Source organism: Cricetulus griseus, chromosome 6 (genome assembly GCF_003668045.3).
Source record: "Cricetulus griseus strain 17A/GY chromosome 6, alternate assembly CriGri-PICRH-1.0, whole genome shotgun sequence".
Lineage (NCBI taxonomy): Eukaryota > Metazoa > Chordata > Mammalia > Rodentia > Cricetidae > Cricetulus > Cricetulus griseus.
The window spans coordinates 90,521,994-90,548,237 of record NC_048599.1 but is presented as its reverse complement, the minus strand read 5'-3'; the positions used below and the strand labels follow the sequence as shown (position 1 = coordinate 90,548,237).

Below are 26,244 nucleotides of genomic sequence, written 5' to 3'. Positions count from 1 at the left end.
CTAGCTTTTTTCAAGTTGATATAAAAACTAGCCAGGACATCACACAAGCTTGGCGAGTTTTCCTTCTGTGAATCCTATTGTTTACATTTGTGAAGCCAGGATGTCTATAGTCTCAGTGGAGATGGGTGAAGGTGGGCCAGGGGTGTGCTGTTTGTGAATCACCTCATGTGGATGCTGAGCCCCCCTCCCCTCCTCCTCTTCATGGTTCCTAGCTGCTTCTAGGATTTGCACATCACTTTCCAGAACAGTGACTTCAGAAGGCTGCTTCTGAATTAAGGGGTATCATTCATGCTGGGCACCTTAGGGGCATTAATACTAATTACATCTGGTTGATGTAATTAATACAAACTACATCATGGTGTTACACACACCTCTCAAATAAGCTGGCAGCAATGGGCTTCTACTTAGGGCAGCAGGCCCCAGAGGGTAGGGCTCTGCCTTGTTAACAGAGAGCAGGGTCTGGGGTGAAAAAAACTGAACAGTTTTTTTTTTATCAGTTTCATTATCCCCAAGCCTGGCCTGGAGCAATCACCCTGGCCTCTTCCCACTTCCCCCAAAACCCAGTATAAGGACTGATAGTGTGTGCTCGCCACAGCCACTGAGAGTGGAGACCACAGAACCTCATAAGGTGAGTGCTGCACGGGGCCAGGGTCAGGGAGGTAACATGAACAAGCAAAACAGCTGGGGAGCCCGTCACAGCTACTGTCTTTGCCTCTCCTTTCCCCATGTAAGTGAAGTCAGCTCTGGCCAGGGGCTGACTGTCCTTGCAGGTCTGGAATCTGGGTAGTGTGGTCCTAGAGGACAGTCATGGAGATCTTAGGAGTAGACCTTTGCAGCTCAGGTGCCCATCTTGCCCACCCCGACTCCTGTTTCAGATTTCCAGCTCAGGGTCTGTCCATCAGAGGAGGAGGGAAAGAGGGAAGAGGAGGCTCTCTGGCCCTTCCTTTAATCAGGTAATTGACCAAGTACCATGTTCCAGAAGCTGTGCTGGACACAAAAAAGGACAGTTGTGAGGACGAAGGCAGAATTGCCTCCACTACAAGATCAAGTAGATATGAAACAGCCCCTGATCCTGTCCCTTCTCCTGCTGGGGACAATGTCTGCTTTTCATCTGGGTAAGTCTTTCCCTTTTATTCTCATCCATCTCCCCCCCCCCCACTTTTCTCCTCTCCCACTCTTTTGGTCATTGCTGCTGTTATCATGGGGCCAAGGTCACAATGTGTTCTTTCTGGGTTGCTCACATATCTCTAGTTATGCATCTCCCAGACCCAGAATTGGCTCCTTCAGAAGGAAACGAATAAAAACAAAAAACAAAACAAAAACAAAGCACCCATAAAATGATTAGCCAGTGATCATTCCAGGCTTCTCACACAAGGTCTTCCCACCCATATGCATGCCTGTGATGTCAGCCAATGTTCAGGCTGTTGTTCTTCTATGAGTCTGGTGTAAGACATCTCTTTTTACCCAACCTAAAGGAGTTCCTTCCTAGTGTGTGGCTCCAGATTAGATCCTAGGAAAGCGCTAGTGGATGGTTGGAGCTGTCCGAGGTGCTGGAGGAAGAGAGCCTCTCATGTGATGGCAGGTTACCTCTTCTTCCTAGAGACTACTCATCCCCACCTGGAGAACCCAAAGAAAGAGCCAGACCTGTGGCAGGATTCAGGTGATTCGAGGGACCAGGGAGGCGATTTGGTTCTGACCCAAGAGACAAAGACAATGCAAACAGAGGGAGAGGAGGCTGATGGTGCTGAACATCAAGACACCTTTGAGGATGAGGAGTCCGACCCAGATGCCTTAGACAAGGACTCAACATGCCCCAGCAAAGAGGACACAGCTCATTTGCAGGGAACTCCTGGGTGCAAGAGCTGCCACTATGTGCTGGTGAGGACTCCCAGGACATTTTATAAAGCCCAGGTAAGTGATAGGAAGACAATGTGAAAAGGTCAAGGGTTAAAACTTCTGTTCTCTATTCATTTAGGCTAATATTTCTCAAAACTGCAGAACTGCCTGGGGGTCTTGTTAAGATATAGGATGGGCAGCGCTATCTTCACAGTCTTTGGATCAAGAGGCTTGGGACAAGGATGTATTCTGAGGATTGAAATAAAGCCCCGGGTAATAGAGATCTTGGTCTGAGGACTGCACTTTTAGAACCACCAGTCTTCATAAAAACACTTTGGTGACAGAGATACTTTCATTTCATGGAGGAGGAGATGGAAAAGGTGTAAGAGTCAGAGGTTGGGGTAGGGATTGGGGTGAAGTGAAACAGTGTCTTCTGGACAGAACTGTTGCATTCATGAGCTCACAACATCTGTGGTTGCCTGCACAAGACCTGCAGAAGATCAAGCCAGTCAACATTCCATAGTGCCAATAAACACCATCCTTAGATGAGGAGTTACTGGCAATTGATGGCTGCTAGTAGAAAGTCAGTTTTCTTTAGGGGTGTTGCCACTGGTAGATTGACTGTTGTCATGAAAGTATGGGCAGCATTAATTAGTCTCACTGGGTCATGTATTACTGATAAGAGGATGTGAGTTTGGAAAGAGGATATGTGTGTAATTCAGAGGAGCTAGAGGAAAGAATGGGGAGATGAATATGATCAGAACACATTGTGTGAATGTATGAGAATCTCAGAGTAAATAAAATATCATATTAAACCATATAGAGCATTAAAAAAAAAACCTCCCATAAGAGGGAAGACTCAAAATGACAGACCTATCCTTCTGTACCTCACCTAATTCTTCTGTGTGGTCACTCTGGGATCTGCGTGTGTGTGTGTGTGTGTGTGTGTGTGTGTGTGTGTGTGTGTGTGTGTGAGAGAGAGAGAGCGCGCGCACGCGCGCGCGCGCGAGTGCGCGCGTGCATGCGTGCACTTGCTAACTAGGAAACCTCAAGATTGGACAACCATACTGAAATAAATTTTAAAAGAGTAATCTTACCTCAACAAAGAAAAGAAACCCCTGTGTTAAATACTGCCTTCTTTCACTGGCTATTGTTTTTTGGGTGACTCTCTATACCTTTCAGAGATCAGGCTCTTCCAAATGAAGATATATGGTTGCCCCTTAGTCTCCATGGGACATTGGTCCCAGGACCCTCCAGTGGATACCAATACCTATGTTCAAGGTGCTTACATATAAATGGCATAGTATTTGCGTATAATCCTTGCACATTCTCCTGTATTTTAAATTTTTATGCTTATTTATTGTGTGTTTGTGTGGGGGTGCACACATTGTGACATATGCACATAGATCAGAAGACAACTTTCAGGAGTTTGCTTTCTCCTTCCTGCATGTATGACCTGGGATCAAACTCATTTACCTACTTACTGAGCTATCTCATTACCCCCTTTTCTATTCTTTAAACCATCTCTAGAGTATCTATAATACTGCAATGTAAATGTCATGAGAATAGTTCTTATACTTTATTATTTGGGGACTAATGTCAAAGGAAAGAGTATTGTTCAGTGTAAACATAACTAAAAATATACACTTTCAGGGGCCAGGGGGGTGTCTCTATGGGTAAATGAGCTTGTTCTGCAAGCATAAGGACTTGAGTTCAAATCTCTGGCACCAGCTGAAAAATCTGGATATGGCAGTGCATGTCTGTAATCTTAGCACTAGGGGGCAGAGACAGGCAGATCCTGAGAGCTCACTGGCCAGGCAGCCTCTCTCAAGCAACATGCTTCAGTGAGAGAGCCTGTCTCAAGGCAGCAAGGCAGAGCATGATAGAGGACACCTACCTGGTGTCCTACTCTGGCTTCTGCATGTGTGCATCTGCACCCTCACATTAATGTATTCCTCCCAGAGTCCCACATACAAACACACAGCAGATACTTTCAATGGATGGTTGGTTGAATATGTGGGCAAGAAACCTACAGCAATGGAGGGCTGACCATATGGTACCACTGTTTTTGTTTGTTTGTTTGGTCTTTTTGGGTGGGGTGGGGTTCGAGACAGGGTTTCCCTGTGGCTTTGGAGGCTGTTCTGGAACTAGCTCTTGTAGATCAGGCTGGTCAGTTCCACTGTTTTTTAATTGTAGTGAAGGTCAGAGGGGACTATGCATTTGAGTTACCATGTGAAACAGTCTGTAAATGGTGGCTGTAATTATAATTAGGAGAGCCATTTCCCAACCACTGATAAAGAAGCAAAATATAAGCAAAATCCACTTGAAGGAAGCAAGTGGATTCCTTATATTGAGTCTGTGAATAGTTGTAGGGATCTTTCTTGGAGATTCAGGATCTTGGGGCAAAAGAGAGTGAAATCTCTATCCTTTGCAGAGTGTCTGCAGGAGATGCTACCGAGGCAACCTTGCTTCCATCCACAGCTACAGTTTCAACTTCCAAATTCAGTCCTTGGCCAGGAAGATCAACCAGTCTCACATCTGGATTGGAGGCATCCTCAGGGGATGGGTAAGTCAGGACCCAGCTCAGTATAGAAAGGTTCCATTGTCTTGAGGGATCATTTGCTGGCTCTACAGTTAAGGTGTCCTGTAAATAATAGGCAATAGGATGCTGGAGTTGCCTTGTACTGTCTTGGGAGACTTGATTACCTATACCTCTCATTAATTCCATATTCAATTACTTCAGGTGTGTAGCTCAAAATTGGCCATGGTAGTTTACACCAAGAAAACTGACAACTGTTACTGGTTAGTCAGCTGTCACGGTGACAAAATGCTTGAGAGAATCAACTTATAAGGAAGAAAGGCTGATCTTGACATACAGTTCCAGAGGCTTCTCAGTTTACACTCACTTGAAGGTGTTGGTTTGGACTTGACACACAGTATGTCATGGTGGGAGTGTGTGGCAGAAGAAGACAATTTACTTCTGGTGACAGGGAAGCAAAAACAAATGAAAAAGCTTAGGGTCCTAGAATTCACTTCAAGGGCATGCCCCAGATGACCTCACTTTCTCTAAGTAAACTCTACCTCCTAAGAGTACTAACGTCCAGTTCTATCATGAGTTGGGGGACACAGTCTTTAACACATGGTATTTGGGGGGAACTTCAGATTAAACTTAGAACATGTTACAGTAAGGGTTCCTTCTTCCTTCTCTCTCATCATTCCTGAGAGAGACAGAGAGGGGAGGGGAGAGGGAGGGAGGGATGGTGAGGGAGAGAGAGAGTGCACACGCAGCGCATGTTTTCTGTGTATACCTGAATGTGGAGACCATAGGCCAACTCAGGTGTCATTCTTTAGGAGATATCTAGTTGACTTTTTTTTTTTCGAGATATGGTTTCTCTGTGTAGCTTTGGAGCCTATCCTGGCACTCGCTCTGGAGACCAGGCTGGCCTCGAACTCAGAGATCCGCCTGCCTCTGCCTCCCAAGTGCTGGGATTAAAGGCGTGCATCACCAATGCCCAGCCTAGTTTACTTTTTTAAGAGTCTCTCACTGGGACCTGGTGCTCTCTGATCAGCTAGGCTGGCTGACCACAAGCCCCAAAGGAATCCTTTTATCTTTGGTACCTAACACTGATGTTACAAGTGATATTAGAGCATGCCTGGCTTTTTAATGTAATGTTAGAGATTGAACTCAGGCAAGCCCTTTACTAACTGAGTCATCTCTCCAGTCCTCAGAGCTGGGTTTCTGGAACATGTGATTGTACAAAACTGAATTGAGGAGACAGATTCCAGGAGACTGACTCAGGGCTCATCTCAGTTGTTTACTAGCTGAGGAGAGTTCTCAGATCCTTGGTTTTTCTTCAGCTATAAAACAGGGATCTCTCTCTACAGTGGTAATTCTAAGTTTGTAGATGAATGAATTATGCTTAGTACTAGAGGAGTGGTCCATGGGTCGTCACCATCAGCATCACAGGGTAGCTTGCTAGAGATGCAGAATAATGGGCCCCCTGCCTGAATTCCTGAATCTAAACCTGCATGTTAGTAAGATCAGTACAGTTGGGGACATCTGCCCTGTGTGGTGTCTGGGAGCAATGGGGCTATTTTCCATTACGTCCCGTGCAAACACCGAGAGATGGGAGGTGAGAGCAGCTGGCTTCTCTCCAGGCAGGCAGTGAGAGGAGTAGCAGTGGCTTGGATCTTCCTGCCTTATTTGGTTCTCTGATCCACTTTCTTTCTTCTCTAGTTCTTCTGGAAGAAGTTTAGGTGGACTGATGGGAGCTGCTGGGATTTTGGATACTGGGCCCCAGGGCAGCCTGGGAATGGTGGAGGGCACTGTGTGACTCTATGCTCCACAGGTAAGAGAATAGGCTCCAGACAAGGGGATGCATTGATAAAGTAGACGTTTGGCTGCCGTTCCTTTGAGCTTCCTGGACACACCTCTTCAAACCTACTCACTCCACATGGAGAACTCAAACTTGGTCTGGGGGGAGGGCTGAGGGGTAGACTTCTCAGGACAAGGCCAGATGATGGGATACCTTGTAGAGAGAGTAGCTAGGAGCCCTTTGCCTTCTCCAATACCAGGTTGGCAAACCTGAATGACTTAAGTGATCAGCGAGACCAGCAGATGTGATGGAAGCTGTGGATGTAGAAACTGGTGATGGCTGCGTTAGGATGCTAGCTTCCAGCTGCAGATGTGAGGAACAGCATGCGTGGCAGATGTGAGGCACTTTTAGTGTAGTGGCTGAATGTATACTAGAGCAAGAGGGCTGTGATTCGCATGCCCTTGCTGCCTAACAGCTATGACATGACAAGTTATTGTCAGAAATCTCCTCCTATGAAGATGATGATAGCCATGAAAGGGGATATAGAGGCGCTTGATGAGGGTGGGGTGGAACTCAATGCAGACCCCAGTCAGTTTATATCACTGTGTTCTCTGCTGCAGGGGGCCATTGGCGAAGAGCTTCATGCAAAAGTCGCCTGCCTTTCATCTGCTCCTTCTAAGCTGGAGGGAGACCCTACCTTGGAACCTCCGGCCCTGGCTGCAGTCATCCCATCCTTTGGCATTTAGTTCTGTTCCCTGTCTCTCCTGGTCATAAAGTCACGCTTCCCACTCCATCCCCTAAATCTTGTTTCTTTCTTTCCTTCCTGGAACTTGCTCTGTAGACCAGGATGGCCTCGAACTCACAGAGAATCGCCTGCCTCTGCCTCCCGAGTGCTGGTATTAAAGGTGTGCGCCACCAAGCCCAATAAGTCTTGTTTCATCACTGTCCTTTCTTGGAGATTCCTGCTTGCTGTGAAAATCCTGGAAGTGAAAGATGGGGTGGGGAGCAGTGACAGAGCTTGGGGCATTGAGTGGTGGCAGCACCGCGTCACCCGGAAGCTGAGCAATGATCTCTGCAGTCTCTTCTTCATGGGCTCTGAATCCACCTTTCTATCCAGTGTGAGGAAAGCAGAGAAGATCTGTCTGCTGGGAAGCTGGCCCTGCCTTGGCTGGGCATCATTCTGAGGAGTTGAGTGGCTTTCCAAAATGGAACAGAAGGGACTTACTCAAGAGCTGGTATGCAATATTGAGATTGAATGTGGGGGGACCCTGAGGGCATGGGGTGAAAGCCCTCTTTTTTTAAATTTATACTTTATTTGCATTGGTGTTTTGCCTACATGTATATCTGTGTGAGGGTGTCAGATCTTGGCGTTATGGATAGTTGTGAGCTGCCATGTGGGTGCTTGGAAGAGCAGTCAGTGATCCTAGTGGCTGCACCTGAAAACCTTCTTTTCGAGAAGTCTGTTCCTCTAATGAAATGCTTTTGGGCATCTGGCAATGACTCTCATTTCCAATTCTCCCAGCCCCCTCTTGAGAGAGGGTGTCCCTCTTCTCCTTTATCACCCACCATTTCTGTAAAGAGGCCACAGTTTTAAAGGGATCTGTCCTGCACTCAGAAGCCAAAGGCAAGAGACTGGCAACAGCATTGATCCCACCCTTAGTTTTGTTAACTTGGGCATCAGCGTTCCTTCACTCACTTTCTCAGACCTGGAGAGACTGAGGGGAAATATCATTGTTACTTTTAACTGTATGCCAGCTGGGACACTGGGCTAGAAGGATTTTTCAAAAAAGGATTTGGAGTAGACAGAACAGGAAATTCAGAGTTGAGGCTGGGTATTAAAAGAGTATAGAGAGAACCTCAAATTGTACGTGTGTGTGCTTATAGTGAGAGAATTTGTGCATGTACTTATAAATGTGCACACTTGTATTTTTGTGTATGCACAGATGTGCATATCTGTTTGTGAACCTACATAGGTGTGTGTGTGTGTGAACACATGTGTTTGTACTGGTATGTTGTGTGCACACTTTTGCACCTCTGCATATTTGTGGAAACTTGTCTATAGATGTGTTTGTGTAACTTTACACCTTTATGTACCCAAGTCTCTGCACACATACATGTAGATTTACCTGTGTCTTTGGTCATAGACATGTATATGTGTCAGTGTGTGACTGTACAGTTTTATGTTTATATATGCATCTGATGCAATATGGCTTCAGGAGCAAAAATATTGGTATCCCACATATTTTATCTCTATGGCTACTGGATGGGACAGGGATGGGGCAGAGTCCTAGACAGCGGGTTGAGGAGAAACAGTATATATAAGCCTTTGGAACATGGAGGTCTTTGGCCATGGATGAATAGGCCCTGGCACCCATAGCACCTCATTGATGGTGGATGCCCAGGTCTGTCTTGGCAGAGGGATTGTTCCCTCAGCTCCTAATCATGGCATAGCACCCTGTCAAGAGGTGGAGCTGCCTGGGAGTGGGTGCCATGCCATGTAGGTCCCTGCATCAAACACTGCAGTAAGTGGACTCTTGACTCAATGCCTCTAAAGAGAAAGTGGGATTGTTGCCGGGGTGGGAGGATGAGCAGTAAGGAAGACATTTCAGGGTACATCAAACTCCTGATGCATTCACTCTGTCTCGCTGCCTCCTCTCTTTCCCTGACAGAGAATGGCATCTAACTAAGCAGCCCAAAATCCTGATGATCAGAGTCACAGGCAGGGGTCGGGAGGTGGGGGGTGGGGTGGGCATGACAACGACGATGATGACAAGCTTCTCCAACTAAAGCTTCCTTAGGGCACACTAAGGTCTTGGAAGGCTCCTCAAGTCTCTGGTCCTGTTTCTGAGTACCTCACTCTGCCCTTATGTAGCAACTGTGCTGGTTATTTAAAGCCTTCGACTCTCACTTAGCTCTTGACTAAAAGGCAAATGATGGTGAGAAGACAGTCCCCAGAACTTTACCAGTTACTATCCCCCAGGAGGCTGACTGGTGATGTGCTGAGAACAAGGTGTTGTGAGAAGGAACACAGAAGGAAAGGGTATGGGATGTCAGGGTATGGCGGGGACCTGGGAGGAGGAAGGAAAACAGATTGCTGTGTCACAGTGTCCTCTTCATTGGTATTCCATCAGTAAGTTGGCGCTGTAACTTGTTCCTGCTTCTGGCCAGTGCAGGCCTGGGCACCAAATGATTCTTACAATTCTCCAGCTCTTCATCTGCCTGCCACGGCGAGTCAGTGTGTCTCATCCTGCCTAGCTACTTCACTTAGATTTCACTAGTTACCACAGCAAGATGTTGCTTGGCCTAGGTAACATATATAGATCAAAGATGAGTCAACAAATTTCCTGAATTTCCCCCAATGGATATACCACAGAAGTTGACAACTTATACTCCAGCATCACAAATCTCTTAGTTCAAGTCAGTTTGCCTTCAATCTCTTCATTTTACTCTGCCTCAGTTTCTTTAGTAAAATGAAGATTGAATTGGGCAATGCCTGTCATACATTTGGGCCACAGCTTGCCAATGGAGAGCCACTCCACCACTGACCGACAGCTTGTACGCTGAGCAATGTAGCCTTGAGAGTGAACACAGCTTCCAGCTCTAGTTCCAAGAACTGTCTATTTGTTTTTCTACCAAATAAAATTAATAACAAACCACAGAAACCTCCCCAGGTGTGGTCAGGGCCCGTGTGGCCATGTTGGTGACGGCGCTGAGTAAACCACAGTGTATCAGATATAAGCTGGCTGTTGTAATTTCTGCTATTAGCCTACACCTACGACTTGATTCAGACAAAGGGAGTAGAGAATGGGGTTTACACACTTACTGGAAGGTCCAGAAGAGGCTAAGGCCCCTGGGGGAGGATTGTCCTAGTCTGGGGTACCATTGCCTTCCAGGACATAATGCCTCCATCTCCTGGGAAGCATCTCTGTGAACTCAGTCTTAGCTCAAAGTGGGCTGTGTGCCTCCTTATTGGAAGATGTGCTGTTTCCCTAACTGATGTCTCTGCTGGAGAGATGAAGCCTGGCCAGGTCTCCTGATACTACCCAGGACCTGATGTGGGTGCTGGGGAGACAGTATCCCATTGCCCGTAGCGACAGGGGTGTGAGCAAGCAGAGTGAGGGAAGGACTGATGAACCTGGTGGGAGGACTTTTACTCCTTCTCCCCCAGGGTGGGGGTCATTGGGGCTGTGTCTGTTCAAGCACTCCTGTAGAAGCCTCCCCAAAGTACTCCAGACTACCCCTTCCCCTCATCTCTCTGTACCTTCTGGTGAGGGGCCAGCCCTCTGTCTACATGTATGCTTAACTCTGCTAAGACCTCATCATCACACCCATGTTCCCAGTGGAGACTGGCCCTGACACTAAGGAAACTTAAACCTCAGGCCCACTCACTTGCATGAACCTCTCTGATACCTAATTCTGTGTTCTTTTTAAACAGATGCCCCCAGCTGGATGATAGCACTTGCCGGTAAATCTCAACACTGGGGAAAGGTTGAGACCAGCCAGGGATACATGGCAAAGTCTTTTCATCAAAAAACAACCAACCAACCAACCAAACCAAACCAAACCAAACCAAACAAAAACCTCTCAAATTGCATCTTCCTCAAACCCTGATCTGTTTCTGAGCTTTGACCCCTGTGATTTAGGGCTTCCTCTCCCTCTCCCCTTTTCTTTAAAAGCCCAGAAAGAAGATAGGACATCTGAGCCAATGGAGACAAGGTAGACTTAACTTCTGTTCTGAGAACAGGACACTTGTGTTCTCTCTTGTCCCCTCACTAAGGCACAAGACAAGCCATTTTCCCTCTGGACTCAGTGTTGATGATCTGTAAGCAAGAGGGTTTGACATGATGATTTCAGAGGTACCCCACTTCTAACTCATCACCTGTTAGGATCACATGGAACTGGCCCGGCTGACCTGGCTGAATGCTTACAGGGTATTGGATTTCATTGGGCATCCTCACTTCCTTTTTTTGAGGCATTTTTGTGGGTCCCAGGCTGGACCCCATCTCCACCTCCTGGGTTCCTGGGTGCTGGGATTATGGGTGTGTGCTACCATACCTGGTGTATATAGTGCTAGAGGTTGACCCTAGAGCTTTCTTTATACATGCTAAACAAACACTATACCAAACACTACATCCCTAGCCCCTAACTGAGGCTTTTCCAACAATGTTTAAACAAGGACAGCTGATGTGGTGTGTGTGTGTGTGTGTGTGTGTGTGTGTGTGTGTGTGTGTGTATTCTGTGTGTATTCTATCTGGATTCTGGAGTGAGGGTCCAGGTGTGTGAGAGCTTAACTGGAGAATAAAGGTCTATTCCTCGGCTTGGGCTTGAGATATGGGGTGAGGCAAGGAAAAATTCACTGACAGACATACCTCCTATTTCCTTCTGAAGCTGGACTTGGCCAAGTCAGAAATGAGAGTTTATATTCCATCTCACTGGGCTCCCCTAAGGTAGGGCCTGCACTCCTAAGAAAGCCCACTGTTGCTAGTCATGGGAAAGGCAGGGAAAGGCAACTGACACAAAGGGCATATGCCTAGGGAGTTCATTCTTCCCTCACAGATGTGAGCAAAGGAGTTAGACCTGTGTATAATTCCCATTTTCTGAACACATGGCCTAGGGCAATGACTCAGTCTCCCTGAGCCTTTGCTTTTCTTCAAAAACAAAAATCAGAAACATATCCTATAGGATTATTTTAAGGGCTCAATGAGATAATGTGTATGGAAGTGCCTGGTACTTGTTAGGCCTCTATGGGTGTTACCCTAGCAACTATTTTCTCTATCCTTTGCAAAGGGACGGATACTGCTGCCCCAGGACCCAGGGAAGCAGATGGGAGGCATGCAAGGGGAAAAGGCAAGATTCAGATCTTAGTGGGAAGTATTACCTGTCTGCTGAACAGTGAGGGCCTAGATACCTGCCTGTGGTCTTTCAGGTGAGCAGCAGAAATGAGAGTCCCTCTCCCCCCCCATCCCACCCCCCATTTGCCCAGACAGAGCGGCCCATTGGAGGCTCTGCAGCCTAAGGGTGAGCATGGGACCCTGGGAAGAGGCCCTAGTGGCCGATGGAGTAGGCGCCGGAGTCCGTGGACTGTTTCTCCACAGTGGCCTGGTCACTGGGGAACACTGGGTTGGTAGAGGCGGTGCCCTTCAGTGTAGTCTCATTCACCTGCAAGCACAAGAGTTGGCACTGTCATGTTTGATGTGGGGCACAATCTTCCAATGTGACCCATTTGACAGAATCAGCAGCGGGGTGGGGTGTGGCTGCCTGGTCATTAGAGGAGGTAGAGTAAGTCTCTGAGAGCCCAGGACTGTGCCTGCACCCCATGGGAAAACTGTAATCCAAGCCATCTCCAGGCAGGGTCTGTCCAGCCCCAGGCATGGACAAGTGTCAGTGAGTGATGCGTAGGTTGACAATTACCCACAGAACTGCCCCCTCCCAATTTTTTTCTTGTAAGGGAAGGGCTGGTGTCATTGTGCATGCTAGGTAAGCACCAGACCCCTGAGCCTCACCCAGCCTGAAATCTCCAGAGTCCATTCTTGGCCCAATCCTCTCTTGGACCCCACATACTAATAGAGGCCCACTGAACTTGAGTTCAGAACACCGTGGGCACTAAGCCATTGAGCGTCCCCAGGGTCCAGCAGCCCTCCTTGCCCTGCTTCCTTTGCTCTTCAGTCTCTTTCTCCCAACTCACCTCCTCAAACTTCCTGGCTTTGTAGTGATCAGCCCCTTTGAGGAAATTGAGCAGGATGATGTCACAGAGAACAGTCCCCTGGAGGAGGAAGAGGGGCAGTGCAGGCTCAAACAGCTACTCTGACATGGGCAGGGCTCAAATGGTCCCTGCGCTGCCCAATTCTTGGCCAGGACTACCTTCAGCAGACAGGTGGCTGAAGCATGGAGGGTCGGACACGAAGGGGTTGAGTCTGACTGTACCGCTCTTCTCAGAAAATTGCCAGAGGCTCTTCAGGGTCCTCGATGGCCCTCCTTCTAGCCACTGAGAAATGCCCTTGGCTCACTAGCATAGAGAGTGTGAAGGGAGAAGCAGAGGGAGCTGGGGAGCAGTCCCTGGCAGTAGGCCTTTGTCCCCACCTTGCCTGGTGGCTCTGTTCCTCTCTAAGACATCTTAGGACTGTGGAAACATGGAGTCTCCCCTCCCTTCATGATGGGATGCAGGAATTCTTTTTTATAAGACAGAACTACCTGAAAAAGGGGGAAGGCAGTCTCTGGAGCCCATGGGCCTTGGGAAGTAATGATGGGACATGCCCAAACCAGGGCTACCAGATGCCCAACACCTGGCTACCAGCAGGTGTTGGAGGCCAGAGGGAGGGCTTAGCTGAGCTGTTGGACAGTATCATGCCTGGCTGGGCCCCACCCCAACAGCCCTGTAAGAGCCTGGAAAGACTGGACTTACCACTCCCACAGAAGTGAAGGCAGCCACGGAGCTGATGATGGTAGGGATGATGTTGAACTTGCCAGCCTGTATGTATAAGGAGAAAGACATGTAGACAGAGCATCCAATAGGGAGGGGGTGAGGGCTGAGGTTAAACTTGGGTTCCTGTTAGAGAGGCAGTAGAACCTGAAGGGTTTACGGGTAGTCTGACAGTTCCACTCTATATAGTATAAGGAGCTGATGGGGGAGGTGACCAGTTGGCCAGGGGAAGACCCCAGCCCCTGATGGCCTCTTCAAGGCCCAAGTGTGGGCATGGGAAACCTCCCTTGTCCCCTCATATGCTGGATCCCCAGGACTCACGTTCCCATACACCAGCACATCAAAGCGGATGCCAAAAGCCTTCAGGAGTGTGCGGTACTCGCTGCCATTCTCCATCTTGTAGTATTTGGCAAACCTGGAGGCAAGAGGTGAAAACAGGTCTGCTTATGAACTCTCTTGTCTGAACTCTTAGGGTTCTCTAGCCCTCAATAGTCATTAATCAAACAGTTGACAGTTGGTAAGATGCCTGTCATAGTTCTTCCCGCACTGATACGGAGACTTCAAAAAAAGATTCTGGGGTCATACCTAGAACTTACAGAATCAGCATCTTTGTTGGTGAGTAGTGTGTGTGTGTGTGTGTGTGTGTGTGTGTGTGTGTGTGTGTGTGCGTGCAAGTGAGCCCATGACTGTGAATGTAATGGCCTATGCTTGTGTGTACCTTGAGGTCAACATCAGATGTCTTCTTTGATTGCCTTCCACCTTATCATTGGGAGGGTTTCTCACTAAACCTGAGCTCATCAGTTGGCTAGATGGGCTGGTTAATGAGAGCCTGGAAAGCCCTCATCTCCACTGTCTCAGCGCTGGGATTACACACATGTGTGGCTTTTAAAAATGTGACTGCTGGGGATGGAGCCCAGGCCACTACGCTTGAGCAGCAAGCGCTTTACCCACTGACACATCTCTGAAAACCTCTCTCCCCATGAGTTTTATGTTTGTGAAAGCTTGAACTACAGCTGACCACAACCGGCCCCAGGCTTCTTTAGTTCTACTTGCTTGGGTAGGACTTTAACCTTGCTGGGCTCAAAGCCTGACTCAAAACCGTGTAGCAGCCACTTAACATTTCTGAGACTCAGTAGCCACATCTTGAATGGCAATGATAAAACAGTCCTGCTCTATGTGGTTGCCATGAGAATTGAAAACACGTGTCAGTGTGGTAGAACAGCCATGGACACAGGAAACATACTGGTGTTGGCCATTGTTATTTGCTGAAGAAATAAGTTTAACAGTAACTGAGAAGAGTTTAATTCATACCTCACCTCATTTTACCTTTACCTCCATCCCATGGCAGAGGGAAGTGACTTTCATATTTTCTGGGGCTCTGCGAGGTTAAATGATTCACCCAATAGGGAGGGGGTGAATGATTCCGCACTGTAGTGCTGAAAACTCAGCACTACATTTGCCCAAGTCCTTTGCTTTGCCTTTTGTTCCTCAGCTTTGGCTGCTGGGTGCCTTGTGATGAGCAGGGGGCTTATAGGAGTGATCACATTTCACTCTTCCCAGACTCAGGTGATGCCCACACAGAAGGTGGCATTCACACCCCGATTTGCAGATGCCTATGGGAGGGAGGGCACCTGCCTGTGGCTTTGTAGATCTTAAGTGCTGGGCTTGGGGTTGGAATTGCATTGACTGTTTGGACTCTGAATCAAATGCACTTCTCCCTGTATGGTTCTGCCTATCACAGGCCAACCTCTAACATCAGCACAGTATAATCTCTCTGAGCAAAATCCCACTGCTGTAAAGTGGGTTCCTGATGTTAGGATTAAGTGTAGTGATGGAAATAAAAGAGTCTAGAAAGTTGTACATGTAAAGTCAAAGTTGCTCTCATCCAGTGTTGACTTTGTTCTCTGAATGCAATGGTTGAGGTGGCATCTCTCTCCCAGGGACATTCACATTTGAACCTGGACACTGGGAGAGGCAGTGTGCAGCCTAAGAGGATCAGAGCTGGAGAACCACAGGTGTGGCAGGAAGGCAGGGTGAAAATGCTGGCCACTGCTCTGGCTGCCTTTGGGGTACTCTATAGACTCAGGTAGAAATGAGTCTAGATGCTATGGTTATCACCTGCAAATGGTGTAGCCTTTAATGTTTCTTAGCCCCCAGGGTGTCAGCTTCCATGTCTATAAAGATAGGGGTGCTCCTGTCCTATCAAAGCTCTGTTAGCAGCAGCCGGTGAATACTCACTGAGCCGACTCTGGGTACTACTAACATCCTACAACAGACATTCTTTCCATTGGACACCATCTTTCTCTGTCCAGCTCTGGCCTGGGTAGTCTGTCTCTTGCTGCTTCTGCTAAGCAGTCTGCTTGGCTTTTAGGTGGGTTCGTCCAAAGGAAGTACCAACAGGAGAGTGGAAAGGATGGGTGTTCAGTCTGCTTAGCCTCCAGCTGGCTTAGATCCCACACAGGCCGAGGACTTACAGAGCAGATTCGGCTTGATCTAGAGTTCATGATTTCTCCCTTTGCTTGCTCATGCCAGCCCTGGGATAACAGCTTCCATGGGCAGCTAGCCTTGGGGTCCTTCACCACCAACCAAGGTTTGCTGAGAAATATTCCTTTTGTACACTGTGTGACTATATGTCACTATGATTGGTTCAATAAACAAGCTGACTGACCAATAACTTAACAGGATAAAGTTAAGTGGGAAACCCAAACTGAGAATGATGGGATGAGGAAGGGTGGAGTTGGAGATGCTACCCAGCCACAGAGGGGAACAAGATGTGCTAGAGGACAGGTAAAGCCATGAGCCACGTGGCAAAACAAAAATTAATAGAAATGGGTTAATTTAAAAGTAAAACTTAGTAATAAGCCTGAGCTATTGGCTGAGCATTTACAATCAACATAAGCCTCTGTGTGGTAATTTGGAAGTGGTTCCCAAGATGGGAAAACTCCACCTACATAGGTTGGCTCCTCTTGTCCCATGTATAGCCTTGTGCAATGTTTCGTCATGTAATCACACCTTTTGAGGCCATGCATGTTCCTTTGGAACACCTACCCTAACTGCCCCACTTTCCAGATGAGGAAGTTCAGGCCCAGATACTTCAGCCATCAGAAGCAGTACAGGAAAGTTTAGGTAGCAGACTTCTTCCTCTACCGGTGTCTGGGCAAGGCCTGGGTGCTGAACCTGCCATGAAGTAAGGCTGAGAACCATTCAGTGGAAGCATTCTTGGGTGCCAGATGCAAGGTGTTTCCTGTGGGCTCTGAAGTTGAAGGGACAGAGTGAGGGAAGGCAGGAGAGTCTTCTCCAGAGAGTGAGACCCAGAAAAAAATGACAGTGACACAAGAGGATGCCGAAGGAAGAACAGCCCCTGATCAGGTAGATAGGAAGGCTTGGAGGTCAAGAAAAATGTGTGATGAATGAGACTATCTTTAAATCTGGTAAGTAATGTCTGGGTAACAGGGAGAGAACTCTCTACAGGTCAAAGCAAAGCAGAGAGAATTCCAATGCAGCAGCAGGAGGATGGAATGGACTGCAGGAAGGGTAACAGTTCTACATCCATGCTGAGACCCAAGAGCCTGGATCTTCAAGGCGACCTCCAGGGATATCTCAAAGAAGTATTTGAAATGGACAGAAGATTTCAGAAACCTATGGCTTTCAGGCTGCCTTGAGGGTATGTAGACCAGACAGACCATGACCATCTCAACACCCACTATTTATATATAAAGTCCCAGAAACATATTCAGAATACCTCAGTTAACCTCATGAATAATGCACTGTTGTTGACCCATTTTATGGATGAGAGAGAAGAGCAGGTAACTTGCTTGAGTCAGGATTCTGATGACTTCTGATTCTATGACTCCACAGCCCAAACTTGGAATCTCTCAACCATCTGTCTTTAGCTAGCTGTTAAGAATGCAGGCATCCCAGTGCAAGGTCTTAGAGCCCTTCTAAATTCTACTTTCTCACACCACTGGAGAACTGAAGATGCTTGTCACAGAGATGTACTCATGGCAACTGGGCAAGGGGAGAGGGGATGGATCACAGATGCTTGAGGTAGGGCAGGGGTTGTCTTGTGGTCCTGCAGCCTTCACATAAAGCCTGAGGCTGCATCCATGACAAACGCTCTGACATGGACTCAGAGAACAAGAAGTTGGCATCCTAGGCCCCACTGGTTAAATTTATCCTGGGAAGGAATGTGAAGGGAACAGGGAGAAAAATCAGAGGGACTTGGTTTTCTTCCAGCACCTGCCTTCCAAGAGGCAATAAGCGTGGTAAGATCATTATCTCACCAGCCACCCACCCTCAAGGAGGCTTGGCAGGGAAGGCTTCTTTTCCTGCTGGGAGGTAGGAATTTCAGAGCTCAGGGAAGAGGGTCTGGGCTGCAGACAGGGCCAGACTCTGCAGAGTCCAGACTGCTCCAGTGGAGCCAGAGAAGGTCACAGAAGCTGTTTGATCTGAGAGGCAGGGGATGGCTCAAGTCACAGGGGCTTGGGGGTATCTTTTCTCTTGAGGTGCAGTTGGACCTTACTTCCCAGTCCCTCATACCTAGCCGGTGCTCCATCACTGGCTCTTGTGTGGAATGTTGATGGAAGTGACGTCTGTTACCTTGGCCTGAGACGGATCAGTGCAGTGTACCTTCTGTGTTCTCTTTTTTCCCCCATCTAATGACTCATTTTTTAGAAACCAGAGAAGACTGATGACGCAGTTTTAGAGGAGACCGAGTCAAGATGGCAGCAGGCTAGAGCCCAGAATAACTGCACAAAGCTCTCCAATATCACTGACCCATGATGTTAAATCACTGACGAGAGGACTGTTTGTTACAGCAGCTATCAATACATATCCTGACTGTTACAGCCCTTCCCACCAGTTTATCACTGAGAAGATTGAGGCACAGTGTGAAGTGCTTTTCCAAAGGACAAAGAATGAGTTAGAGTCGAGGAAGACTAGGTCAAATGGCGAAAGTCCTAGGCATAAGCTCCTAAGAAGGCCCGAGATCCAAGGATGCTACTTGGCTCTTCTTATAAACTAGCATTTTGTCCCTGAGCAGGCCACTCAACCTCTCTGAGACTTTTACCTTTACTGAAAAGGGTGGTGGTGGTGGTGGTGGTGGTGGATATAATGAATTACGAGATCTAAGCTTTTTATCCTGAGGCCAAGATAAAGAATAATGTCTTTATTTGCCTTAACTCTTCTTGCTCCTGGAGATAATAACATTATTAACGGTTGTTGCCAACATGTACTAAGTTCTTACTATGCAGTGCACAGTACATAGTACTCACAGAGTTATCTATAATACTGTAGCTGCCAACATATCCTAAGTACGAGGTGCCAGCATTGTACACAGTGCCATTTCACTTCATGCTTACAACCACCCCATGTCATTAAGTGCCTGTTGCTTTCCCTACTTTACAGAAGAGAAGGCAGGATCAAAGGGGTTAATAAGTCTAAGCTATAAAAGCCAATAGTCAGGAGAGTGAAACTGGACTCCAAGCCCAGTCCATCCAGCTGCAGAGTCCACACTCTTAGTCAATGCTGTGGTTAGTCTCCTCTGAAAAGCATGCTGAAACGGAATCTCCATGGTAAGACATTAAGAAGTGGATGGACAAGGTCTTTACGAGGTGATCATGCCCTTTCCTCATGAATCTATGTTCCTGTGATTAATGGATAAATGTGTTAAAGAGTTAAAGCAAGAGTGGATGTTCTGGGCTAAGGAGGTGGGCTCAGCAGTTGAGAGCACTTGCTGTTCCTGCAGAGAACCTAGGTTCCATTCCCAGCACCCACATGGTGGCTCATAACTCTCTGTAACTCCAGTTCCGGGGGATCTGACTTCTTTTTCTGACCTCCACAGACACAAGGTACACATATGGTGCACATACATACATGAAACAGGAATAAATACAACTTTCCAAAAAAGTGTGACTTGGGGTGGTAGCAGATGCCTTTAATCCCAGCATTCAGGAGGCAGAGGAAGGTGGATCTCTGTGAGTTCCAGGCTCGCCTGGTCTACACAATGAGTTCCAGGACAGCTAGAGCTATATAGAGAGACTCTGTCTCAAAACAAACAAACAAACAAACAAACAAACAAAAACAAGCAAACAAAGAGTGGGCATGCTGTAACAGCAGGCCCAGTGGGTGTCTTGAATGCTACCTCTGTCACTATGTGATATCTTGTGCTGCCTTAGGACTCTAACAGCAAGAAGACCATCTCCAGGTGGTCTCTACCCTCTACCTTGACTCAGGATCATAAGTCAAAATAAACCCCCTTTCTTTGTCCTTACCCAGCTATGGCATTGTTATTAGTAACAGAAAATGGAATAGGATATCTAGCATTCTAGATTGTTCTCCTGCTCCCTGATTTCTCTTGGGTCCTGACTTAGAGCAGAACTGTCAGTTCTGTAGCTAGGAGGGTTTATTGCATTTGCTGGTGTCTGGACACCTGATGTCACTGACTAGGACTAGCACAGGAAACACAAGAGAGCCACTCAGAGTGGGAAGAAGGGACCCCTTCATTTGAAAAGGGAAAGGCTGACCTCTGTAGAACCCCATTTGATCCCTCTAGTTTTAAATTTCTTGGCTGGGAAGCAGGGTTGGTGATAAGAACAGTGGAGTACAGGCTCTCCTAACATGAGCCACTGTTTCCCTCCCACAGCCCATGCCTGCCTTCCTGCAAGTCCTGAGCATGCTCCAGACAAGACTTTGGAGCTTTGGCTCATACTGTTTCCCTCTCTACCCCGAGAATGCTTATTCATTAGGGTCCAAGCTCAGACAGCCTCTCATTCACTGGGGCCAGTGAAGACTTTGGGCCTAGACTCAACTTCAGGCAAAGCTCTGGGTGACAACAGCACACTGAAACTGGAGGAGTAGGTGAGTGGTGGAGGCAGCATTCCTGGCTAAGAGGGCAGCAGGCTCTGTCATGGGAAAGGACATGGTGCTTTTGGAGACTTTAAGAGTGTGGCTTGACTGGAAAGTAGACATGACTAAAGTCACTGTGGCCAGGTCTACCGGCTCTGGCGTGGACAGCCGACTGTGTCTGTCTATTTCCAATCCCACGTTCAGTGAGTTTACCCTTGTAGCTTGATCACAGTGGGATAGTCACTCTATGGACAATGGCATCCTGTCACCCCTCCCCCCAGAACAGACTTCAGGGCAGAGAGCTATAGTTGTGAAATGCTTCTGCCCTACTTGTCTCATCTCCATCAGGACCCAAGCCCACTCGTGTAGAACCTGGATTCTGGTACTTAGTCTATGGGCTATGAGGCCTATATAACCACCTGTGCTTATCAAATGGTCTGATGATCACAGTAAGGGGCTGAGGAAACACTGGAACAGCAGATGAATTTCTCAGATTCTTAACCCCTCAAAGACTGAGTTTCTCAGTGCCAGCCTCTGGGCATCCTTCTGCGGGCTGGGCTTCTCCAGATTCTCCCAACTTGGCAGATGGAACCAGGATGGTGGTAACAACATGCTGTTTTCTCTCTCAAACAGAAAACATTTAGATCCAGCAGCTGGCTAGGTGGGAAGGTAGGTGCCACTGGCGGGAGACAAGTTGGGAGGAGAGAGGACATAATGTATGTGGAGCACTTACTTATACACGCTCAGCCTGGCCTGGAGGCGTCACACTCATGACTACCTTCAGTCTCACAACAGCTCAGCAAGCAGGGTGCTGATGGCCCTGGGTGGCATAGGGACTTAGACAGGGAGCGGTCCTAGGGTCTGAATCCTTGCTTCACTACTTGCAGCACTTTATACAATTTTGGGACCCCCCCCAATCAGTTTCCCTATCTGTAAGGTAGAGTCAACAGCATCAGATGGTTAAGGGGATTAACTAGGGATGGGGGAGGGAGGGGAATACTTGAGGAGAGTCAGAAGAGGGAGAAAGAAGAGATAAATAACACTAAGGATTTTTAAGCGATAGGTTAACACACTGTTTTATAAGCTTACTTAAAAATACATATTTAACATATTACTATATACGTTAAATGGAGTGGCAATGCTTCCCACAAGAGCCATAGACTATCTAATAACCCCAGTGCCAGCATGAGACACCTCCCTTTGAGTTGCTGGTTAGGGGAGTCCAAGAGGCTACTGTCATTGTCCTTGGTGTATTCTAGAACATGAGAGTAAGACCCTAGTGCACTTTGAACTCAGAACTTGGAAGAATTAAGCTAGAAATGACCTGAAGCCTCCTTCCTGAGGACTGGCTCTCATAGTATCCAAAGTGCTATACAAGCTGCCAAAGGAGAAAGACAATCAATAGTTCTATCAAACGGTAATGCCTATGATCACAACAATGACCAACATGGCAAGATATCCCTAAAGGTGTAATAGTGATACTTATATCTTGGTGGTAACCAACAACTGTCTAATTGGACTTAAGGTTTGTTGAACAGGAAGGAAATCATGGCTCATACTGCAAACTTATCCAATCACCCAGCGCTAATGAGGTGATAGATTTCAGAGGAGAACCTACTACACTTTCTTTCCTAAGCCAGTATATTTCCTAACTATATTCTAAATACTAATCGTATGCCTACAGATAGAAACCATTACAGAGAGCCACAACTAATCAAAATATAAAAGAACAACTAACTGTGGGGTCCCTATCCCCAACTGATACATCTACAACACAGCCCTTATATATTCTTAAGGCTCAGATAACTTCATGGAAGAGGGAGAGAATGTAAGAGCCAGAGGACCAGGACTCCTGTTGTTAGATACTGTTTTCTAGATAGGGAAGCAATATGCACAATATCACAACAATATAGTTGTCTAAACAAGACCTGAACAAGGACAACACCAGTTGACATGCCAATGTCAATGAAGGAGACAAGGTCTCACCCCTAGACGAAGTGTTACAAGTAGCCAATGGCTGCTGAGAGAGGATGAATCAATTTTCTCCAGGAATTTGTTCCCTGATGTTGTTCAGTTCTAAGTGGTCACCCCTAACCACATATATGTATGAGTGACACTAAGTTGATCCAGTAGGTTGTGCGTGTGTTTGTGGGTAGCCTGTCTATTTTTGCTTCTTTTCTTTGTTTGTTTTTTTGAGATGGAGTCTCACTGTGAAGCGTGGCTGGCCTATGTAGACTAGGATGGTTGTGGCAGTCTTCCCATCTCTGTCTCCTGAATGTTGAGATTACAGGGTATATACCACCACACCCAGGATCTCTTTGATTTTACAAGCCACAGAAAAGCACAAATACTATCAGGTAAAGGGCATGGCTGAGATCGGAACTCAGCCTTGTTCAAATCCAAAATCTTCTATTCCTCTAAGATAGAAACCAAAAGGGAGTTGATTGCAGCCTCAGAAGAGGCAGGGAACTTGTTAACTAGGTCCAACAGCACCTCAGCTGTTGAGGGAAGCACCCCACATCTGTGACTTGATGATGCTGAAGTGTGAGGGAGATAGCCTGAGAAGCTGCTGGTACTGAGCTGAGAAGAGGAAGAGAGGAAACAGGGCTGGAGTTGTCAGGGATGAGAGGCATCACTACCAGGCCAACCTAGAAAGGCTACTGATGCCGGACACAAGCAGGAAGCCTCTGTGTGGTACTCCTCTCTTGCCTCTACAGCACTGGAAATAAGGCTGTAAAGGACTGAATATTAAACTATTATGTTCCCTAAAACTGTTCAAATAAAGCAATTCATTTATTTTCTTTTCTCATGTTAGTAGTTCTCAACCTGTGGGTTTCGACCTCTTTTGGGGGGGTGGGCATTGCATAACCCTTTCACGGAAGTAGCATACCAGATATTCACATTATGATTCATAACAATAGCAAAATTACAGTTATGAAGTAGCAATACAATAATTTTGTGGCTGAGAAGTCACCACAACATGAGGAACAGTGTCAAAGGGTTGCAGCATTAAGAAGGTTGAGAACCACTGACTAGAGCAAGTCTCTGCTCTTTAGGGTCTGCTGCCTTCCTTCTGGTTTCTGGAGGTGTGGCTGATGGGAGCTACTGGCTGGGGAAGAAGGCAAGCAGGAGGAAAAGGTGGGTATTTATTCTGCCTACTGCTTCCCAGCCCCATCTTGGTTTTGCTAGTAGCTGTGTCTGTTTGTAATTACTGCTTCTGTTAGGGATACTGGTTTAAATCTAGGCACCTATACCTCCCACAGTGACTGCAAATCTAGGGAGGCAATGGCCCTTTGTGTTCCTCCCATGTTGATTCCTTGGGTGTGCATTTCTGCCCAAACGCTGGCTCAATGTGCCTTCTTACTGAGACCTTCACAGAGATACCTGTTCTGTGACCAGACAGAACATCCCCAACCCTGGACCAAATTGAGCCATTTTGAGGCCTGACAGTACTGCAATGCTTCACACATGTTCCCTTGTGCCATTAGCAAGAACAGATAAAGGATGAGTAAGTACAAACGTCAATTGCTGTAATAAATCATTTGTCAGATGTGCTTCTGTGGGGCAGGGTTGAAGCTCCATCCCAGTGTGACAAGGCTATAAATAACGGTGCACACTTCAGCAGCCCAGCTTCCAAAGCTCTTCCCTGGCCTCCAACCCTAGACACCTACGTGTGTTAATTTAGGCTGTCATAAAGAGTTTAAAACGACTTTACAGCCCATTTTACAGAAAAGGAAACAGGCCCACAGAGGGGTTGAGACTTGCCCTCAATCACACCAAGTGTCCCTGATTTGAATTCACATCCTGGGCTCTAACTACTTCACATGTATTTCATGATGATGATGATGATGATGATGATGATGATGATGACAACTGTTATTGAGACAGGGTCTCACTGTGTAGCCTAACCAGGTTGGCCTGGAGCTCACTATATAAACCAAGATGACTTCTAGCTCATAGAGTTCTTCATGCCTCTGTATCCTAAGTGCTAGGTTTAAAGGCAGACTGATTGCTCTTTGTGTTTGTCTTCTGTAGGCCAGCCCGGCCTCAAACTCAGTATTCAGCTGAGAATGACCTTGAACTTAGGATCCTCCTGCCTCTACCTCCCAAATGATTACAGGTGTGCACCACCACGTCTGGTTTTACTCTGTGCTGGGCATCAGAAACCAGGGCTTTGTGTATACCAAGCAAACAGTCTACAACCAAGTGACATCCCCAGCTTCATCTTAATTATTCTTAGCTTAATTATTCTTAGTCATCCCTCAGTAGTCCCAAGAAGTTGATTCTAGGAGCCTTGTAGACACCAAGACCTGTTTTACATAAGGCTCAAGCACCTTATATTAAATGGCATAGTATTAGTCTATACACTATGCACATTGCCCTGCATGTGGCAGACCTTCCCTGGATAACTTATAATACCTAACAATGTGCATATTCTGTGCAAATAGTGGCCATGCTGTATTGTTGAGGTAACAAGGAAGGAAACAAAACCCGCTCCTCTTTGGGCAGGTATAATTGCTTCCTCAAATACCTTTGAGCTATGTTGCGTCCACAGATGTAGAATGCACAGCTAAGGAGAGCTGCCTGCGTTTTTATGTATAAACAGTTTTGCTACCTGGGCTGAGGTTTATCCTTCTCTTGATCACAGGACCTGGCCTCATCCCACTCTCCGTCAGCCACGAAGCTCAGCATGTGATAGAACCAGAAGCTGAAAGACCTTCAAAGCCATCCCCTCATTATCCACAAGAGTTTCCACTCTCGAGGCCTGAATACTCCTGTGCAGGGAAGCATGCGGCCAAATTTAGCTTTGAGTAGTGCCAGCCATTACAAGGGCTTCCCCATGCTGAGCTGACATTCAATAATGTTTGCTGAATGGAGAAGGGTTTTTTTATCACAGTGCACAGATCCCTTGGAAGCACTCATATCTGTTCAGAAATGATTTGTCCTCCCATAGAGTAGTGGAAACTCCTTCCTAAACCAGGACCCAAAACTGTTAAACCAGCAGGAAAAACAGCAACAAACATGCGGGATCTGGGTTGACTTGGGAGGGAAAATTTGGGCCTGGGATTTGGGTTTCTCTGTGAAGGAGGTGCTGTTCTCAGCAAAGCTTTGCCTGCTGGGAAGTAATTTTGCCAGCTGATATACACTTTTACAGTTGATTCTGTACCGATAGGAAAATACCGCCTGGCAGTCTCTTTGCATCTGGGACGGGGGCCACATCCTTAGAGCCTGCTGGGACTCCTCCCCGAGAGACAGGCCCAAAGCCAGGTTTATTTATTTAGAGTCTATGGACCTGATAAATTGCAAGAACAGCCATTTTAAAAAGTTGTTGATTTTTAAAAAAACATGTCACTAGTTGGCTGTGGTGGTACACACCTGTCATGCCAGCATCAGGAGAGTAGGAGGGTTACTGTGAGTTAACAGCTAGCCTGGCTTGCATAATGAGCTGCAGACCAGTCTGGGTCACACGGGGAAGCAGGGGTTTGGGGGAAAACCTTACTGGTCCTACTAGCTTACTTGTAGCTGCAAGTGCAGGCTGTGGGGCTAGGCTGCCAGCCTTTGAATGTCTTCTCTGGCACTGTATAATGTATGTGGCCTTGTCCAGGTAAATGAGAACCTCGGAGTCCAGAGTTTCTCAGAGGTGAAGAGGCTACTTGTCAGCACCCAACAAGTTTCAGATTATATTTTCTACTAATAACATTGGTTTCTGTGCTGACAGGCTGGACAAGAATGTTAAAAAGGGCTATGTGCACCTGGGACCAGCGGTTCTCCTGCTGACATGGCAAGAAGATGAGGAAGAAAAAGGACCATGGAGGCATGCAAACA

General features: G+C 47.1%; 2 protein-coding genes across 10 annotated transcripts in view; one reads left to right on the top strand and one right to left on the bottom strand.

Moving 5' to 3' along the window:
• Positions 1-1,054: 1,054 nt before the first annotated feature.
• Positions 1,055-7,069, top strand: Prg3 (proteoglycan 3, pro eosinophil major basic protein 2). The gene is made up of 5 exons (XM_035447021.1): positions 1,055-1,115; positions 1,601-1,911; positions 4,271-4,402; positions 6,074-6,185; positions 6,773-7,069. The coding sequence occupies exons 1-5, from the start codon at positions 1,055-1,057 to the stop codon at positions 6,829-6,831; spliced, it is 675 nt and encodes a 224-aa protein (XP_035302912.1). The 3' UTR covers positions 6,832-7,069.
• A 4,458-nt stretch (positions 7,070-11,527) lies between these two features.
• P2rx3 (purinergic receptor P2X 3) overlaps positions 11,528-26,244 on the bottom strand; it is a 35,776-nt gene continuing 21,059 nt past the window's right edge. For 8 of the 9 annotated variants that reach the window (XM_027422645.2, XM_027422644.2, XM_027422649.2 and 5 more), the window contains 4 exons: positions 13,894-13,987; positions 13,555-13,620; positions 12,838-12,915; positions 11,528-12,311 (listed from right to left, as the gene is read on the bottom strand). In XM_027422645.2, the coding sequence (XP_027278446.1) occupies positions 12,198-12,311; positions 12,838-12,915; positions 13,555-13,620; positions 13,894-13,987 (352 nt within the window). In that variant the 3' untranslated portion in view covers positions 11,528-12,197. Of the gene's footprint in view, positions 12,312-12,837; positions 12,916-13,554; positions 13,621-13,893; positions 13,988-16,690; positions 16,826-26,244 lie in introns of those variants that run through there. The other variant, XM_027422654.2, reaches the window with a different exon arrangement.